Raw genomic sequence first — 16,732 nt, forward strand, 5'->3', positions numbered from 1 at the left:
CTGAATGTACATTTTAGTGTTTGAAGAGTTTCTTTTTATATTTACTTATAATCTCAGCTGGTACCAGATTCAGTTCAAAGATGACCTATGAGGGTGATCCATTTTCCACTGAGATGAAGTCTGGGTTAAGACAACCAGAACACGATTTAATAAAAGATTGTTTCTGCAGGAATGGATTTTCTTATTTGTCTCTGCTGGTTCAGAATCAACCTGGAGTTATTTATCTCAGACTGAGGTATTTGGATCTTGTGGATTTGTGGTTTCAGATGCTGTGCTGTCAGTTTGTGGTTCTTCATGAGTCTGGCTGGATGTTTGGGCTGCTTGTCCTGCTGCACAAGGAATCTGGGAGCATCAGACGCCTCCTGATGCTGATGGAGAAGAATCCAAAGATGGAAAGAGCCTGAAAGCTTTGCACACTGCTGCTGGATATCATTTACTTTGTGATTGTTGCTTGGATTAAACATGCACTTTGATCAGCAACACATGAATGAATGATGAAGGCACAAGTAGCTGCATTAGCAGCAGCAGAAGCAGCAGCAGCCACAGCAGCAGTAGTGTGTGCTCATAGTAGCAGCAGCAGCAGAAGGCTGGATGCAGTGTGTGTTTGCAGCCACTAGATGGCAGCAGTGCAACACAGCAGCAGCATCACATGCACACACTTCTTTATGGACACATGTTGACATGAGACGGCTGGAAAACCACGGCTGGAATAAAGACACGAAGAACACATCAGGAAACTCACACATTGTGGACCTGCAGCAGGAGATCCAGATGGAGGAAAAAAATGAAGAATAAAAACATGTCAAATACAGACCACAAATAAAACATGTTTATTTAGTGCAAATGTAAATTACAGTTAAAACGTCCTGAAAGTGGAGGCAGGATTATTGTTGGTTCTATTATAGTTTATATTTTAATCAAATATATTTGAACAGATTAACCAGAAGTACATTCACCTGGAAAAAAGCTAAATAAGCAAAAATGTCTGACCAGGAAATTCTGCAGATATTTAATTTTAAAAAACCCTATTCTTCCTTGAAATGATAATAAAATAAAAACACCATTATAGACATTGTCAGAAAAAAACAAAACATCCTTTTTTTTAGTCTAAATGATTTTACATGTTCAAACTAACCTTCTTGCTTTTTTTTTAACATTTCTAGTTCAGATAAGTCTCCAAAAATCCAAATGATTTTATTCAAACTAACCTTCTTGTTTTATTTTATTTCTTGTGCAGAAAAGTTTCCAAAAATCCAAATGATTTTATTTCTAAATAACCAGATCTCCTAATGATGATAAACTATTAGTTTTTATAAGTAAAGAAACAGAAGCAGATGGATTTCACATGTTCAAACTCACCTTCTGACTTTAATTTCTCATTCCAAGTTTCCAAAAACAGCAAATCTGTGCGACTGAATGCTGAGAAATGTTTGTGTAATTGTGCAGCGTGAATAAATGAAAGTGAATATTGATGATGAATGTGTAGAATTGTAGAAAAGGCTTTGACGTGTTCTAAAAGTGAAAGTCTGAAATGAAACCCAAGCAGAGTTGAGGATCTGTGTGGATTTGTAGTTTTCTGTTTCCATCCAGCTGCTCAACAACAGAAAACAGTCTGTGTTCCTAAATTCAGCAGCAACCTGAATGTGTTTGTGGGAACATGAATGTTTTGAGTCTTTGTGCATGATGTGAAGCAGATTTAGTGGATCTGCCGTCAGCTTTAAATCCAGAGCATGAAAGCACACAGCAGCTTGAGCTGAGCTGTCAGTCAGCAGCAGCAGCCTTATCTGTGGGCCGCTAACAGGGGCTGATGGGAGCTTTGAGGAGCTGTTAGAAAGCACGTGGCCTGCTCTGCTCTCACAGCTCACAGTCCTTGTTTGGCCTCAGCTGCATCACAGCTCCACTTGTGCTCAGCTTCTCCAGAGGAAACACCACTGCACAAGATGCTTCTCCTCCCAGCTGCTGCTCTGTGCTGTCTGTGTTCAGGTGAGTGTTTCCAGCCAATCAGGAGGCCAAAAAGTCCACCTGGAACAAACACCGTCACACTGACCTTCATCTACCTGTCTGTGTCTCTGCAGCGCTGGTTGCCACGGCAGCACAGCTGATTCAGGAGGATTTAACGTTGACCAGGAGAGTCGGTCAAACAGCCTCATTCAGCTGTGCACAAATTGATCAGTGTGATCATCCTGAGGTATTCTGGTTCCAGAAGAAAGAAACAGAAACATTCAGAGTGATTCTTGTTATAAATAAGAAGACTGGTTCCATAAATTCAGATTCCAATCATCCTCAGAAAAATGATTTCTCATCTGTGAAGACAAACAGAGGCCGTGAGTTGAAGATAGAGAAAGTTCAACTCCAACATTCAGCCTCCTACTACTGCGTCTGTTATAAAAATGCGCCCCACAGTGAGAAAATGTGTCTGCAGCCTGAACAAAAAGCTCCAGATGAACAGATCAAACAGTGTTGGTGGCAGAAAGAGAGCAGTAAACCACAGCCCAGGTTCACATATTTCACCTCCATCTCAGACAGCCACAAACACACTGAGCTGAGGGAGTTTCTGCTTCACTGCTGTCACCATTTATTCTACATCACATTTATTCATCTTTTGTCACACATTTATTCGCTGGAAACACAAACAACAAGGAAACACTAAACATGGCAATTAGAAATGAGTTTTAAAACAAGCTTCACTTCACTCATCAATATTTGATGTGAACAAAGGAGGAAAGTGGCAGAAACTGAGCCCCAATTCTACAAACATTTCATGACAAACTGAGGTTCTGTTATGCATGGCAAAAGAACCCGGGCAGGGAACACAGCGGTGGCGAGATCAGATTTATCCATCCATCCATTCTCTTTACACCGCTTTATCCTCACTAGGGTCATGGGGGGTGCTGGAGTCTATCCCAGCTGACTCGGGCGAAGGCAGAGGACACCCTGGACAGGTCACCAGTCTGTCACAGGGCTACATATACAGACAAACAATCACACTCACTTTCACACCTACGGGCGATTTAGAGTAACCAATTAACCTCAGCATAGTTTTGGACTGTGGGAGGAAAGTTTATTGTGGGGGAATTGACTGGCTGAGGAGTGCGGGAGGGGTGAGGGGAAGACGGAGGGAATCGTGAAGGGAAACTGAACGGGAAGGGGAGGGAGCGACAGAACTGGGGATCAGCAGCTGACTGGGTTTCCGGGAGGGCAGGAATCCGGCGGTAGGGAGCGGACAGGAGGCTTGGGTTCCAGGACGGGACAAGGCAAGATTTTCTGGGGTGTCACGATAGCAAGGCGGGGGGTCCCGGCGGCGGAGAGCAGACAGGAGGCTTGGTTTCCAGGAGCGGGGCTGGGTGCAGGGTTCTCCGGGTGTCGGGACGGCAAGGCAGAAGTCCACACGTCGGTGGTCCGGGAAAGGGGGTTCCAGGACTAGGCAGGAGGGGCCAGGGATGCAGGAGGGGGTCCGGGCAGCTGGGTCGGTGGAACTGTGAGCAGGGAGAACTGTATTAGTAAATGCGTACACAAACGAAGCAACGGGGGCCCCTGACAGTACCCCCCCTCCAACAGGCACCTTCCGGCGTCCGACGGAGCCAGCCTGGGTTGTCGCGATGGAATTTGCGGATGAGATCGGGGTCCAAGATCTGACAGCGGGGGACCCAGGCCCTCTCTTCCGGGCCATAACCCTCCCAGTCCACGAGGTATTGTAAACCCTGCCTCGACGGCGCACATCAAGAAGCCGGCGTACGGTGTAAATGGGCTCACCATCGTGCAGATGTGGTTGGAGAGGGAGGGGACAGTGGGCTTTCCTGAACTGGCTTGATCTGTGAAATGTGGAATGTGGGGTGGATGCGCATGGACCGGGGTAGAATAAGGCGGACTGCTGAGGGGTTGATGATCTTTTCTATTTCAAAGGGCCCTACAAAACGGGGAGCCAGCTTCTTCGAAGGGACCCTGAGCGGGAGATCCTTGGCTCTGAGCCAAACCCACTGTCTAGGAGCATAGACGGATGATTCGGCTCAATGGCGGTTGGCCTGGTCTTGCATGCGGCGAGATGCCCGGAGGAAGGTGGCGCGGGTCTGACGCCAGGTCTGGGGGCACCGGCGGAGATGAACGGCCACAGAGGGGACTGTAATCTCCTTTTCGAGGTCGGGGAACAGAGGAGGCTGGTATCCATGGATGCAGTGGAAGGGAGAAATCTCTGTAGCGGCGTTGGGGAGGATGTTGTGTGCATACTCCACCCAGGGGAGCTGGGAACTCCAGGAGCTAGGGTTCTTGGATGTAATACACCGGAGGGTGGCCTCCATCTCCTGGTTCAGCCGCTTCGTCTGGCCATTGGTCTGCGGATGGAATCCCGACGATAGACTGACCCTGGCCCCAAGCGCGGAGCAGAATGACCGCCAGACCTGGGAGGTGACCTGAGGTCCGCAATCGAAGACTATGTCTACTGGGATGCCATGGGTGCAAAAAACGTGGGCTACGTATAGGTCAGAGTTTTCGCGGGTGGTTGGGAGCTTGGGTAGGGGAATGAAGTGGGCCGCCTTGGAGAAGCTGTCTACGATGGTCAGGATGGTGGTGTTTCCTTGGGATGGTGGCAACCCGTAACAAAGTCGAGGGCGATGTGGGACCAGGTTCGTCTAGGGATGGGCAGAGGTTTCAACAGCCCAGCACTGGGCTGGGTGAAGGTTTTATTCTGGACACAGAAGGAGCAGGCTGCGATGTACTCCCGGGTTTCATGGTAGGCCACCAGAACCTCCGGCGAAGAACCGCTAGCGTCCTGGAGACCCCTGGGTGGCAGGTGAGCTGACTGGAGTGGGCCCACTGGAGGACATTTGACCGGACAGAGTGAGGAATGAACAGGGTACTGGGGGGACCTCCTCCTGGGTCGGCCTGGGCTTGTTGGGACTCAATGTCCCAGGTCAGGCAAGCCAGGTAGCGGGAGGATTGAATGGCCTCTGGGGACTCGTTGGATTCCTCTTTGGCATGGATTCGGGACAGAGCATCGGGCTTAATATTTCTGGACCCGGGGCGATAAGACAGGGAAAAATTAAATCAGTTGAAGAATAGTGCCCACCTGGCTTGCTGTGGATTCAGTCGTTTGGCAGACTGGATGTACTGTAGGTTTTTATAGTCGGTCCATACCAGGAAGGGTTGTTCGGTCCCCTCCAGCCAGTGCCTCCACTCCTCCAATGCCAGCTTGACCACAAGGAGCTCCCGGTTCCCCACGTCGTAATTCCTCTCCGCAGGGGAGAGTTTCCTTGAGAAGAAGGTGCATGGGTGTAAATTGTCATCTCCACCGGCTCCGCCGACTCGCTGGGAGAGCACCGCCCCCACTCCGGTATCCAAAGCGTCGACCTCTACTATGAACTGCTGGTGGGTGTCGGGTTGTATGAGAATGGGGGCTGAGGTGAACTGAGATTTTAGTTCCAGGAAGGCTGCTCTGGCCTCAGGGATCCAATTAAAATGGCGAGCGGTGGAAGTGAGGGAGGTCAGGGGGGCTGCAATTTGGCTGAAATTTTGGATGAAGCGGCAGACCTGCGGCTGTATGTTTTGGACACTTGGGTGAAGAGAGGAGCAGTGCTGTCAACTGATCGCTACCTGGTGGTGAGTTGGATCCGATGGCAGGGAAGGCTGCCTGACAGACCTGGTAAACCCAAACATGTAGTGCGGGTGAACTGGGAACATCTGGCGGAGGACCCCGTCTGTAGGGTTTTTAACTCCCACCTCCGGAAGAGTTTCTCCTGCATCCCAGGGGAGGTTGGGGATATGGATTCTGAGTGATCCATGTTCAAAGCCTCCATTGCAGAAGCAGCTGCTAGGAGCTTTGGTCTGAACGTCATTGGTGCCTGTCGCGGCGGCAATCCAAAGACCCGCTGGTGGACCCAAGCGGTGAGGGAGGCCGTCAGGCTGAAAAAGGAGGCTTTTTGGGCCTGGATAGCTCCGGGGTCTCCCGAAGCAGCTGACAGGTACCAGCTGGCCAAAATGGCGGCAGCTGTGGCAGTTGTAGAAGCTAAAACTTGGGTGTGGTAGGAGTTCGGGGGGGCCGTGGACAAAGACTTTCGGTCAGCCTCGGTTAAGTTCTGGCAAACCGTTTGACGCCTCAGGAAGGGGAGGCAGGGCTTCGCTCAGGCTGTGTACAGTTGGGGTGGAAAACTGTTGACCCACACTGGGGATATTGTCGAGTGGTGGAAAGAGCCCTCCTGAACCCGGTAGACACATCTTCTATGGAGGAGGCAGTGCCTGAAGACTCGGGGGGATCTTTGTCCATATCCGTGGCAGAGGTCGCTGAGGTAGGTAAGAAGCTCCTCGGTGGCAAGGCGCCAGGTGTGGACAAGATTTGCCCTGAGATGCTGAAGGCTCTGGACATTGTTTGACTGTCTTGGTTGTCTATACAATGTCGCGTGGGCATCGGGTACGGTACCTGTGGGGTGGCATATCGGGGTGGTGGTCCCTATTTTCACAAAAGGGAACCGGAGAGTGTGTGCCAACTACCGGGATTTCACACTTCTCAGCCTCCCCGGGAAAGTTTACTCTCGGGTGCTGGAAGGGAGGCTCCGACCGATAGTCCAACCTCGGATTCAGGAGTAGCAATGCGGATTCCGTCCCGGTCGTGGACCAGGGGCCTCATTTATAAAGCTTGCGTACGCACAAAACAGGGCTAGAAAGTTATGTACGCCACTTTCTACGCAAAGGTTGTGATTTATAAAAAATAACTTGGCATGAGAATATGCGCAGCGGTGCACCAACTTTGATGCTTGCTTACGCACATTTTGGAGACAGAGGGAACGGCAGTGCCAGAGGGTGAAGTGGTGAATTGAAGCCGGATTGATCTCAAACCTTTATTGTCATCACATATTAGACTTGTAGAGCCGGATAATCATAAACCCTCATTGTTGTAGATGTTCCTATAGTGCGCCATTCGGCCTACTACTGTATTTGCAGAACTATGTTCATATATCAAACTTCCATCTTCAAATGATATAGAGCTGTGGATGGCACTGATTGATTACTAACCCTCCTCCCAGGGTTTGTCACTGGGAGGAGGCATGGGACCTATTGTCACATGCCTTGTCCCGACAAGGCATGTGACAATCAGTCCAATCGCTGATCAAGCGGATAAATAGCGGGTGACAGCTGTGCGTAATGTGACACAATGGATGCGCTGGCATTGCTGGAAGTCACATAAATGGTAGATAAGAATGGAGAGAGATTTTAGGGATTTCCTGGCCCATGATGATGACTGGCTAATAAGCCGATTTAGAGTCCCTAGAGCAGTGCTCTTGGATCTATGTGCTGAACTGGGCCCTGTCTTAGACCAAAACCATGCCATCCCGGTACAGACACAGGTGTTGACCACTCCGGGGTTTCTGGCGACCGGCTCCTTCCAGCGGGAATTGACCGACAGGTATGTGTTTTATATGAAGAAAATATGAGGTTACGTTTGTTGTCTAAATCCTATCTGGGTCTGATATACAGTTAAATGATGTCCTTTAGGTCTGGGATATCACAACCATCCCTCAGCACAATAATGCCAGCTGTTTGGATGACATTATAAACATGACCAGTCAATACATCAGGCTTCCTTACACTGTGGGTGAACAGCCCAACATTAAACGGCAACTTGCAGCAATGTCCGGTTTCCCAAATGTAATCGGCATAACTGACTGCACTCATGTTGCTGTAAGGGCTCCGAGTGAAGATGAATTTGTCTGTGAACCGAAAAAAAAGTACATTCAATCAGTGTAAAAATTATTTGTACATTGGACATTTTCATAACAAATTTAGTGGCAGGGTGGCCTCAAGACATGATTCATTCATCCTGACGCACAGCAGTGTAGAGAAAAGACTACAGGCCAGCGCTGTGTAAAATGCCGTGGATCAGCAGCTTATTTATATACAGATACATGAGTTACTTTGCATTGACCATTCATGGTAAAATGTGGGTGTGTTGTGGGCGGGATGTGAGGTGGCTCCACCTGCACAATCTTCCAGCTGGAGTGTACCGCTGTGCGTACGCACAGTTTTATAAATCAGAATATTTTTTGGCGTACGCCTATTTCAGAGTTTCAGCATAGTCAAACTTTTAGTGTGGATCCTAGGCAATGTTTTATAAATGAGGCCCCAGCTCTTTACCCTTGCAGAGCTGCTGAGGGGGTCATGGGAGTTTGACCTGCCAGTCTACATGTGTTTTGTGAATCTGGAGAAGGCCTATGACTGTGTCCCCCGAGGGGCACTGTGGGGGTACTACAGGAGTATGGGGTACCGGGCTCGTTGCTACGAGCCGTTCGGTCCCTGTACGACCAAAGTGAGAGCTGTGTACGCATACTCGGCACTAAGTCAGACACGGTTCCAGTGGGTGTTGGACTCTGCCAGGGCTGCCCCTTGTCTCCACTCCTGTTTGTGGTCTTCATGGACAGGATTTCAAGGCGCAGTCCTGGTGGGGAGGGTGTCCGGTTTGGGGGCCTCAGGATCGCATCTCTGCTTTTTGCAGATGATGAGGTTCTGTTGGTTCCTCAGACCTCCAGCACGCACTGGAGCAGTTTGCAGCCACGTGTGAAGCGGCGGGGATGTGGATCAGCACTCTGCCAGAAACCGGTGGATTGATCCCTCTGAGTTTGGGGGGGGGGGGGGGGGGTTGGTGTTCTTCACCAAGCAAAGAAGTTCAAGTATCTCGGGATCTTGTTCACGAGTGATGGGAAAATGGAGCGAGAGATGGACAGGAGGATTGGCGGGGTGTCAGCAGTAATGAAGGTGTTGTATCGGACTGTTGTGGTGAAGAGGGAGCTGAGCCGTAAAGCAAAGCTCTCGATTTACCAGTCTATCTACGTTCCAACCCTCACCTATGGTCATGAGCTTTGGGTAGTGACCGAAAGAACAAGATCGCGGATACAAGCGGCTGAAATGAGCTTCCTCCGTAGGGTGGCTGGGCTCAGCCTTAGAGATAGGGTGAGGAGCTCAGACATCCAGAGGGAGCTCGGAGTAGAGCCGCTGCTCCTTCGCATCGAAAGGAGCCAGTTGAGGTGGTTTGGCCACCTGATTCGGATGCCTCCAGGGAGACTTCCTTTGGAGGTTTTCCGAGCATGTCTGTCTGGGAGGAGACCCTGGGGTAGACCCAGAACTCACTGGAGGGATTATATATCTCGTCTGGCCTGGGAACGCCTCGGGATCCCCCAGGAAGAGCTGGAAAGCGTTGCTGGGAGGAGGGACGTTTGGAACGACCTGCTTCACCTGCTGCATCCGCGACCCGGCCCCGGATAAGCGGAAGAAAATGGATGGATTGATGGAGGAAAACCCTGACCTGGATGTAATTCTTTGTTGCAAAATTTGTTAGCTTTATATGAGCCAGAGAGTTTCAGCATTGTCATTTGATGAAATTTCTTGAAGAAAGTGATGCTGATCACCAGGACTGGTTTTACCACTCTCATGTCTGCTGGTTAAGTTTGGGGAAAGTATGTCAGCGAGTGTGGGAGCTCAAAGGGGAGATGAGCTCATGTTTGGGGTTAATCACGAAAACTGATGTTTTTCCAGAGCTGAGCTGTCTGGATAGATAGATAGATAGATAGATAGATAGATAGATAGATAGATAGATAGATAGATAGATAGACAGATAGACAGATAGATAGATAGATAGATAGATAGATAGATAGATAGACAGATAGACAGATAGATCAATCGATCTCTGTGTTAGAATCAGAGAAAGTGTAGAGAACAGAGTGAATGAAGAACAACGGTGGAACAACCACTTGCTCTCAGCTCATATGAACATGTGGTCACATCCACCTGCATGGAGACACAACAGTACAACCACTACAAAGACACACACACCACACAAAGTCCTCAATATAGAAACACAACAGTGTTAGAGCTGATTTGAAAGTGTCAGTGGGTTGGACTGGTTCACCTCAGCTCAAACATTCAGCAGCAGGTTTTTGTACGACCATTTTTCACTGTGGAAGGCAGAGGGTTATACTTCATCTTTGGTTCTGGAACTAAACTGTATGTAACAGGTAAGAACCAACATTTCTTTTCTTCTGCTGTTTCATTATAGAAGCTGAAAATGTGTTTCAAGTCACTTTGTGCTGTTTCAGGCTTTCCATGTTAGTTTTTCCATCATTAGTGGAGGATTCATCTGCAGCCACTGTTCCATCAGAAAAGCTCAATAATGTGTGAAAACATGTTGAAATGTGACTGAACAACTAAAGTTCTTTATTTCTGCAAATATCAGTGAGCTTACACATATTTAGTGTCGGATCATCTCAGGAATTCTGTAGCGTCTCTTGGATTTGTGAACAGAAGAAGAAAAGTGATGTAAAACACAATTTAATATTTGTTGATGAATGTCTGTGGGTTGTAGAGAAGAATTCATAAATATGATCAGATGGTCACATTTAGGTCATTATTTTTAATAGGATGGTTCATGTGTCTGTTAGATGATCATGTCTGAAAAGACATGAATCAGATCAAATTAGAACAAAGATCATTTATATAATTCATATTTTACCTATAATTTAGTACTGCATGTTTGAATTCGTATTATATATTATATTATGTTATATTATTTAGTGTTGCCAAGTGACATTATATTTGAAATAATCAGACATTTTTATTCATATTTGATATAAGTAATTCTTGTTCTCAGTTCATTTAGTTCTATTTGTGTGTAAAATGTATTTTGTGTTGAGAAAATATTGAGGTAACAGAAGTAATGACCAGTGTTTTATAACATAAAAACATAATTAAAATAATGTTTTTACCTTTTTAGAATAGGCGTTGTTAATAAGATTGTAATTTAATTAAACTCCTTTAATGATGTCATATTATTTAAACAAAAATTAAATGAAAACGCTGATAATTTTTTATATGATTTCATTAGAAAATATTTTAATACACAACAGAAAGGAGACGCTGAATATTAAAATGGAATAATGGCAGCTAAAGATATTTAGATTTCACTTACGTATCAGATGACAATAAACAGCAAAGAGTCAGAGATTTATTTAAAAAGTATTTAGTATCTATTTAACATTTATATGATGTTCAACATAACTTTAATTATATAATAGTAAAATAATTTCAGTAAACAGTTTCTGAAGTGGAAAAGACGATCTGTCTGATAGAAATTATGTTTGAACATTAAAATATATCAAATTATATTATTTTATTTCCATGCTGACAGAATAATATTTTATCTTATCCGTCGTCCTTCATTCATGTTTAACATTTATTTCTGATTCTTGTTTTCACTTTAAAATGTTTTTGGGTAAAAGTTGATCTTGTTGTCAGAAATGATTGATTTAAAATACAGATATCTGAATGTTTTAACAGTAGATTATTATATCGTTATGTGTTATGTAGACATTTCACATTTATCATCACATATTTGGACTGGAATAATTAGTTCATAAATATCTAAAAGTTATACGATGCTCAATGTAAGTATAAATATATAAAAGTAAAGACATTTAGGAAAAATCTGCATGTAGTAAAATGAAATGTGTCAGATTGAAATTCTATATTCTAATATGTTCTGTAATGTGTGGATTTATGCTGCCAGAATAATGTTTGATCTGATATAATGCTGGGTTCTTTATCATTGTTGACATTTCTCATTCTTTACTTAATTGTATTTGTTTGTAAAAGTTTAATTTGTTCTGATGAATTATTATTTAAAATTATTGATATATTGACTTTTCATTGAGGGTAACTGAAGTATGAAGAAATGAATTGTCTTTGATGGTAAATATATATTATATGACACATATTGAAATAAGTGAAATGATAAAGGATGTGAGTTTGTGAGAACATGGAGTTTGTTCCACATGTGAACGGCTGACTGTGTTTGATATGAAGCTGAATACAGCGTCTGCATCAAAACAGGAAGAATTCACTTTATTTCTATGGAAACTTTCAACACTGGAGTCACAGAGTAGTGAAGAAAAGACTGAAATATAGAAAGCAATAGAAAGCAGAATAAAAGAAATGAAAAGGAGACAATAAATGAGGAGTAAAAAGAGAGAAAGCTTAAAGAGAGCAATAAGAAAACATCATGACTTCTAGATTTGAATCCTAATGTGTGTTTGATAGAAAGACAAATAATAAATGATGAGAAGAAACAGAGTGTGGAAAGTATTTAATAATAATAATAATAATGGTTACATTTATATAGTGCTTTTCAAGGCACCCAAAGCGCTTTACAATGAATCCATTATTCATTCACTCACACATTCTCACTCTGGTGGTGGTAAACTACATTTGTAGCCACAGCTGTCCTGGGGCAGACTGATGGAAGCGTGGCTGTTAATCCGCGCCTACGGCCCCTCTGACCACCACCAACATCCACACACATTCATACACCAGTGAAGAGCACTGGAGGCAATTTGGAGGTAAATGTCATGTATGAGATACTGCACATATTTAAAGAGGAAATGAGAAGATGATTGATGATGTCATCAATGAATGAATGAATGAATGACAGACGTGAAGACTAAACTGTGAGTGTAATTGTGTGTTTGTGTTTAATGTGGAGCAGAAAATAGTGATGATGAAGTGTGTTTTTCTGATGTGACTGTCAGTAGAATATGTGTGTGAATGTGAAGATGAAGGAAAATTGTGGTGTGAAGGTAACTTGTAGTATTTAGTCAGTATTTAGTGAATGAGAAGAGAATGTTGGTGAAAGTTTGCTGCTGCTGTCTATCTCCAGGTGAGCAGGTAGTGAAGCCCGTGGTGAGCGTGTACCCAGCAGCATCCAGAGTCCACCTGGAGGGGAGCAGCTCCCTGCTGTGTCTGGCCTCAGCCATGTTTCCTCCTCTGGTCCGCTTCTCCTGGAAAAGACAGAAGGAGGACGGCCAGCTGGAGGATCTGGACCCTGCTGAGGGAGAGCAGCTGGAGATCAGAGAGCCGGGACGCAGCGCCTCCATCTTGCTGATCCATCAGCAACAGGACAGCACATATAAATACAGCTGCTACGTCCAGCACGAGGGGGGACCAGTGGAGGCCCAGACACAACAAGGTGATGAAGGCTGGATGACTGTGTTCAGCACTGATTCAGCTTCATGTGGAGACGCTGTCAAACACCACTCATGTTTCTCACTGCACATACAAACATTTCCCTCCTTCTCTGTTTCAGAGCTTCCAGCTCCAGCAGCCTCCTGTCCTCCAGAGAGAGAGCCAGCAGACCTGCCAGCTCTGCAGCAAGCTCACTGTAAGATCAGCTGCTGCCTCTCTGCATGGACAGCTGCAATGTTCTGCTGCACTCAGAGCTGCACATCAGTCTGTTCACTTTCTCTGCATCATCCAAGGATTCACACTTTGGACATTTGGAATAATAATGTCTGTCTGTCAGCCTCCTTCCAGGTGAATCTGCTCTGTCTGCTGTCCACAGTGCTGATAGTGAAGAGTCTGGTGTTCTGCTGTGGACTCTCTCTGCTGATGATCCTCACAAACAAGGGACCGTCCACCAACTGCTCACATGCTGACTGACTGTTTGCTGCTGGCCTTTTCTCACCGTCACATCTCATCTGTACATCTCCTTGCTCTCTCTCGTGGCTCACCACAAATGTCAGCTGTGACGTCTTGTTCTGGCTGTAAAATTCGTCTCTTTCTGCACGCGTTGGATGGTCCTCCTACAAGTGGAAAGCCACATCTTCACACATAGATCTGCAGCTTTGGACTGTCAGTTCTGCAGGACACTGTTGTTTTCATCTCCTGCTCTTGTGTTTCTTTATCAGATATCATGTAGAGTGCAGCAGCTTCATCAATAAACACAATCCACTCAACAATTCCAGCATCTGTCTTTAATAAACACCTTTTTTATGGACTTGACAGCAAATGATGATGAGAAACTCATGAAAGTCTATCCAGCAAATGTCTGGATTCCTGATTGGAAGTGTCTCTTAACACACTTTTCCACAGCGAGCCAAACAAATGTAGAGGACGGCACAAACATCAGCTCACAGCTAAACAGCAGCACAAAGGAGAGCAGATCCTGGAGCTGAAACAGGAATTTACATGTTTCTCCTCAGTTCTCCAGTGATGAGAAAAAGCAGCTTTAAAGCTCCAACTGCTGTAAAAATCATCACACAGCAGCAGTTTGATGAATCCCATGGAGTTGTGCTGCTTTAATGCTTCTCCAATCAGTCTTTTCTATCACTTATTGATTATTAACGCCCACCAACAGATGGTGTGCAGCAGCTTTATCAGCTCTTCTTTCCAGCAGCTGTGAGTTGCGGCTTTGAGCTGTTTCTCTCACACATGAAGAACACAGATGCTTCCTGGAATGATTGTTTGAGCAGAGTGGAAGCTTGTAACTGTTATTGTGTTATTAACGTGAGAAGCCACAGCTAACGGTGTGGAGGCTGCAGAGCACAAACCCACACAGCCCGTCTGCTGCAGGAAAGGAGCTCTGATTGGCTGTCAGCAGCCTGAAAACAGCCACAGCAGATTCATATCTGCTGCTCTACACAAACACAGACATTGCTAGATAGTCTGATCCAAGTAGAGCAGAGTTCTGGACTTTAAAATGCTTTAAGAACATCATTCACTTCATCTCTTAGATTTGATCAGGAATCGTTCCGTCTGAGATCGTGAAATCTTTGAAAAACACTGAAGACGTCATGAAAAGTTCCATCTTTCAGCTCATGAACAGAAAACAAAGTGATGATGCAGAAGTCAACCAGTGAAACTTCAGGAAGTTCTGAAGACTTTACCTTCAAGCATCTCTTCAATAAGTTGATGAATTCAGGTATTAAAGGGAACATTTCACTGTTTCTCCACAACACAAAGTGGGTCTGACAATGACAAATAGAACTACAGAAGTACTGGAGGGAAATCCATGAAGTCCTTCAGACCATTGTGAAGATCCATACATCAGTAGATGTTAAAGTTGTGTGCTTTGGTCAGATCTCTGCAGAACCAAAAGCTACTGACAGATATTTAATGAGTGTTTTATCGGCAGCAGGGGAATAAAGGCTCCCACTAAAAGCTGGTTAGCCACAAGAAATAAGTAGATCAGAGGTTTACAGGATGGAAAAGATCGGTTTTTCTTTCAGTGTAAAGATGGACGTTTTTACAGGACATCAGGAAAACTGGGCCTAATGTGTGAAAAGACTTTGAGCAGATGTTGTTGAGGTGTTGAACTGAAGGAACGTTTACAGAGCCACTTTAATGGCCTTCCTCACTTCCTCCCTTTAAGGTGTGAACACTTTAAAGTCACTGATGTGTGACACTACTTTCTACAGCTTTTACTTCTGACTCATATCTAGATGATCCTCTCTCTGGATCATTCTGCTTCTCTTCCTTCCTCCTCTTGCTATTTGTTGAAAGGAGAATGAACACTCTGAGACGTAATTAGAAATGGAAATCAGGCTGTGAGGGTGTCCTCTTGGTACAGGATAGCTTCTACTTCTTATTGTTTGATCCTGTTCGATCTGCATGACTCTCTACCACATTTTATTCTTCTACTGCCTGTATGTTAGTTTGTCTCACAGTGAGATGTGGCAACACTGCAAGAGAAAGAAACAGAAAGAAAATAAAAATATGCTCATATTATAAAGAATATGATCTGAGTGATATTTGTTGATTCATTTTAAAGTCCAGAACTTTGCTCTACTTGGATCAGATTATCTAATATTTTAGTTTTTATGCTATAACTTTTTAAAGCTGCTCAGTCACTTATTAAATGTCAATGAAAACAACTTTCATTTGTAATTTGTATGATTGTGACCTGCAGCTACATGAGGTTCAGAAAATATCACTAGCTGACTTCTGCTTTATCAGACTTTCTGTTCATGAGCTCAAAAATGGAACTTTTCATCACCACTTTGCTTTATTCACATTCCAACTCGCTCATAATCAGAGAACATTTGATCTACTTGTATAATATTACAGATTCTGAATCAGTGACATGATGAGAAATAAGAATGAACATTTAAGGATTTTATCTTTAATAGTTCCTCAGATGCTGTTGTTTAGACAGATTTAAATTTAAATGTGAGAAAAAACCTGCTGAAAACAGGTTGATGGTTGTAGTTTTTACATTTCAGGAATTATATTATATTATATTATATTATATTATATTATATTATATTATATTATATTATATTATATTATATTATATTATATTATCAAATCAGAGACAGTCGAGCAGAAGAACTCTGATGATTTTAGATGAAATAATCTCCTGCTGCAGTTCCACAATGTGTGAGTTTCCTGATGTGTTCTTCATGTCTTTAATTCCAGCCGTCTCATGTCAACATGTGTCCATAAAGAAGTGTCTGCATGTGATGCTGCTGCTGTTACACTGCTGCCCTCTAGTGGCTGCAAACACACTGCATCCAGCCTTCTGCTGCTGCTGCTCCTATGAGCACACACTACTGCTGCTGAGGCTGCTGCTTCTTCTGCTGCTGCTAATGCAGCTACTTGTGCCTTCATCATTCATTCATGTGTTGCTGATCAAAGTGCATGTTTAATCCAAGCAACAATCACAAAGTAAATGATATCCAGCAGCAGTGTGCAAAGCTTTCAGGCTCTTTCCATCTTTGGATTCTTCTCCATCAGCATCAGGAGTCGTCTGATGGTCCCAGATTCCTTGTGCAGCAGGACAAGCAGCCCAAACATCCAGCCAGACTCATGAAGAACATGTGCAGCCACAAGAAGAAGCAGGAGTCCTGCAGCAGATGCTCTGAGCTCCAAGAGTCCTGATCTCAGCATCATGGAGTCAGTCTGGATCACATTTGGAGACACAACA

The 16,732-nt window shown here is 44.6% G+C and overlaps 1 protein-coding gene across 1 annotated transcript; it reads left to right on the forward strand.

The window, feature by feature from the left end:
- Positions 1-3,599: 3,599 nt before the first annotated feature.
- Positions 3,600-13,759, forward strand: LOC127535487 (uncharacterized). Its single transcript, XM_051953646.1, has 5 exons — positions 3,600-3,689; positions 9,866-9,995; positions 12,689-12,997; positions 13,115-13,189; positions 13,331-13,759. Exons 1-5 carry the CDS (start codon positions 3,600-3,602, stop codon positions 13,465-13,467), a joined length of 741 nt encoding a protein of 246 aa, XP_051809606.1. The 3' UTR covers positions 13,468-13,759.
- Positions 13,760-16,732: the final 2,973 nt, after the last annotated feature.

The sequence above is a fragment of the Acanthochromis polyacanthus genome, chromosome 9 (assembly GCF_021347895.1).
Source record: "Acanthochromis polyacanthus isolate Apoly-LR-REF ecotype Palm Island chromosome 9, KAUST_Apoly_ChrSc, whole genome shotgun sequence".
NCBI lineage: Eukaryota > Metazoa > Chordata > Actinopteri > Pomacentridae > Acanthochromis > Acanthochromis polyacanthus.

What these genes read in the sequence shown, in the direction of transcription:
- LOC127535487 (XM_051953646.1), top strand. Translation starts at nt 3,600, where the DNA reads ATGGAATTTGCGGATGAGATCGGGGTCCAAGATCTGACAGCGGGGGAC. An exon ending in TAACCCTCCCAGTCCACGAG is followed by an intron (nt 3,690 to 9,865) that starts GTATTGTAAACC and finishes CTGATTTGAAAG; the next exon opens with TGTCAGTGGGTTGGACTGGT. An exon ending in AACTAAACTGTATGTAACAG is followed by an intron (nt 9,996 to 12,688) that starts GTAAGAACCAAC and finishes GTCTATCTCCAG; the next exon opens with GTGAGCAGGTAGTGAAGCCC.